Below are 3,197 nucleotides of genomic sequence, written 5' to 3'. Positions count from 1 at the left end.
CTAAATTGAATTATATAAGTGTCTAAGAATGTAACTTTAACACACTAATGAGTGTTATAAAATAAGGTGTTATATTTTATATATTATTCACGCAATATTTCGCTAAACAAATTAGCTTCATCGGGCGTGTGCATCTATCAAGGTGAAATCGGATGCATGACAAAAAATATCTTTGTAGCTTGAGCTACACAAAAGTTTAACATATTGATTAATGATCTGTATAAAACAATTTTTTGCCGTTTATTGTACATAAACAATTTTTTCAAAAATTAAAACAAATAGTTGTTTTAGTTAAATAGAAGTAAAATTGATGAGTTATTCCTTTGCTTTCGGGTAGAACTATTTTTCATCCCTCTCATTAAGTCCATCAGGTTCAAGAGTACGTAGCTGATGCATCCAGAACCTTTCTCTCTTTTTTCTCATTTCTGGGTCCCAATTTTGGTTTACCTCAATTATTTGAAAGGTGATATTTTCAAAAGTATGTCCTGTTCTTAAGAGGTGTCTCGTAATTGGACAGTTTCTTCCTTTTGTATAAAACGACCGATGATTGTTTAGTCTGATATTAAAAGTGGTTTCTGTTTCACCAACATACTGCAGCTTGCAAGTTCCACAAGTAAGAATATAAATACTATTTTCCGTTTTGCAATTAGATGTAACATAGATGTTGTATCGCTGCTTTGTTACCGTGCTGCTGAAAGAGTGGTCAGTGTTGGCGGCTTTACAGCACTTACAGTTCCTTCTACCGCATTGTTTGTAACACCCAAATTTTGAAGTTTCTTGTTTCTTTACTTTTGATGTCACAAGTATGTCTTTGAGATTTTTGGGTCTGCGATAGGCAATAAGAGGAGGTGATGGAAAAATTTCTTTTAAGGACGAGTCATTTTCGATTAGACGCCAGTGCTTTCGGATAGAAGATGAAATATTTGTCAAATCGGGATGGAATGTTACAACAAACGGAATTCTATCTGCACGGGTCGCCTTATTTTTGTATTCCATGAGGCTAGCTCGATCTTTTTCTTTAGCTTTATCAAAAGCGTCTGTGATGTTTTTGGTTTTATATCCTCTTGATTTCAGCTGTGTTTTTAGTTGTCCCAAACGATAGTTAAGTTTGGATTCAGAGGAGCAAATTCGCTTTAGTCTGATGGCTTGACTGTAAGGTATACTCCTGGAGCAGTGTTTCGGATGACAACTTTTTGGAGAAAGGAACTGGTGTTTATCAGTTTTCTTTGTGTGGAGGTCAGTTGTCATGATCCCGTTTTTTACAAATGTGGTGGTGTCGAGAAAAGCAATTTTCTCGCTTGAAAATTCAGATGTAAATTTAATTGAGTGATGGAACTGATTACAATGATCTAAGAAATCTTGCAAATGTTCTGCAGTATCGTTCCATTTCATGTCAATATCATCAATAAAACGGAGCCATGACAAAGGTTTGTATGGCACACTCAAAAGGATGCGTTCTTCGAGATCCCCCATAAAAATGTTGGCAAAAGAAGGTGCCATTTTTGTTCCCATACTAGTTCCGTCAATCTGTAAAAAGTGCTTGTCGTTGAAAATAAAGTTGTTATTTTCAAGAACTAGCTTGAGCAATTGAACTAGACAGTCAGTTTGGGGATGTTTATCCTTTCGAGTATTCCATACTTTTTCACACGCGGCTATTCCTTCATCTTTTGGAATATTTGTGTATAAAGAACACACATCCATTGAAACCAAAATTGTGTTGTTGGGTAAAGGACTTAAGGAATTCATTTTCTTCAAATAGTCAGTCGTATCTTGAATATGAGATGGTAGTTGTTGAACATGTGGTCTGAGATGGTAATCAACAAATTCAGAAATTTTTTCGGTGGGATGGCCATTAGCTGATACTATAGGTCTCCCTGGAATCCCTTCTTTGTGAAGTTTTGGAAGTAAGTAGAATCGACCGGCTGTGCACGTTTCGTCTGGGCGTAGATAATCGTACGTATCGTCATCAATTTGTTTATCTTTATTCATTTCTGAGAGGGCGTCATTAATTTTTTTGTTGATTTCTTTTGTTGGATCACATGTTAGTTCTTTATAAAATTTAGCGTTTGAGAGTTGACGATTTCCTTCTTCGATGTAGTCTGCCTTGTTCATCACTACAACGGCACTTCCTTTGTCAGCTTGTTTGATAACAATTTCGTCACGGTCTTTTAAGTTAATCATGGCTTGACTTTCTGACTTTGAAATATTTCTGACTTGTTTACCACTGATTGAAGATCTGACCTCAGCTTTGACTGATGTAATGAATGATTCCAAATTGTCGTTTTTGCTTTTAGGGGGATTCCATGTACTTTTCTTTTTAAATTTTGGGATGCATATGTCTCCTTCATCACTCTCATAATCAGATTCATTCATTCCGGCTTCTTTTAAATTTTTCTTCTGTTGTCTATTGAAATGTTCTTTCAACCGGAGACGCCTGGCAAATGCTTCTACATCTGTCTCAAGTTGTAAATTGTTGACGGTTGCTGGAGCTGGACAAAAATTAAGGCCTTTACTCAATAGTTTTTCCTCAGAGGTAGTTAGTTCTATTGATGACAGATTTACAACTAACTTATCTTGAACTGCGTGTTTTTGTTTTTTAAAACGCCTTTTCCTCGGTTGTTTTGATTTACTCTCTTTTAACAAGTTTAAAATTGGATCTTCTTCAAAAACGGAACTTTGTTGGTTTAAACGGTCTCGTTTGAATTTTTTATTTTGTTTAGCTTTGAAATTTTGTTTCTCTATTCTTTGAATGTCGAATAGTCGTCTTTGAATTACGTCCATATCTTCTGGAGTAACAGACAGAGATGTTTTAATATATGTTTCATTTATCTCCGAATTAATTTGTTTGTAGCCGTAGATGGAAAAGGAGAGTAAGAGTTGAAGAAGTCGGAATGAACAATTGAATAAAATATCGTCCCAACGTTTCATAAATCTGATGGACTTGACGCCCGGTGTCTGAGGCGTTAATTTGATATTTAAACCTTTTGGTATCGTGTTGTTGTCTATGTACGATTTAAGATTAGAAGCATGATGTTCAAGCTGTATTTTCTTTTTCGTTAAACTTCTTAATTTACTGAAATATGTTTTGTTTTCCATGATCTTGCAAGGAAATAGATATGAACAGATTACACAAAATAAGATGTGTAATGCGTGTTGCCTGTGAAAATAGTATATAGTGTCTAAAAATAGCAACAATC

At 35.0% G+C, this 3,197-nt stretch overlaps 1 protein-coding gene across 1 annotated transcript; it reads right to left on the bottom strand.

Moving 5' to 3' along the window:
• Positions 1-339: 339 nt before the first annotated feature.
• LOC134726244 (uncharacterized) lies at positions 340-2,781 on the bottom strand. Its single transcript, XM_063590645.1, has one exon. It carries the CDS (start codon positions 2,779-2,781, stop codon positions 340-342), a length of 2,442 nt encoding a protein of 813 aa, XP_063446715.1.
• Positions 2,782-3,197: the final 416 nt, after the last annotated feature.

Source organism: Mytilus trossulus, chromosome 7 (genome assembly GCF_036588685.1).
Source record: "Mytilus trossulus isolate FHL-02 chromosome 7, PNRI_Mtr1.1.1.hap1, whole genome shotgun sequence".
NCBI lineage: Eukaryota > Metazoa > Mollusca > Bivalvia > Mytilida > Mytilidae > Mytilus > Mytilus trossulus.
Note: the sequence above shows the minus strand (reverse complement) of the source record. Positions and strands in the feature narration are given on the sequence as shown.

What these genes read in the sequence shown, in the direction of transcription:
- LOC134726244 (XM_063590645.1), bottom strand. Translation starts at nt 2,781, where the DNA reads ATGGACGTAATTCAAAGACGACTATTCGACATTCAAAGAATAGAGAAA.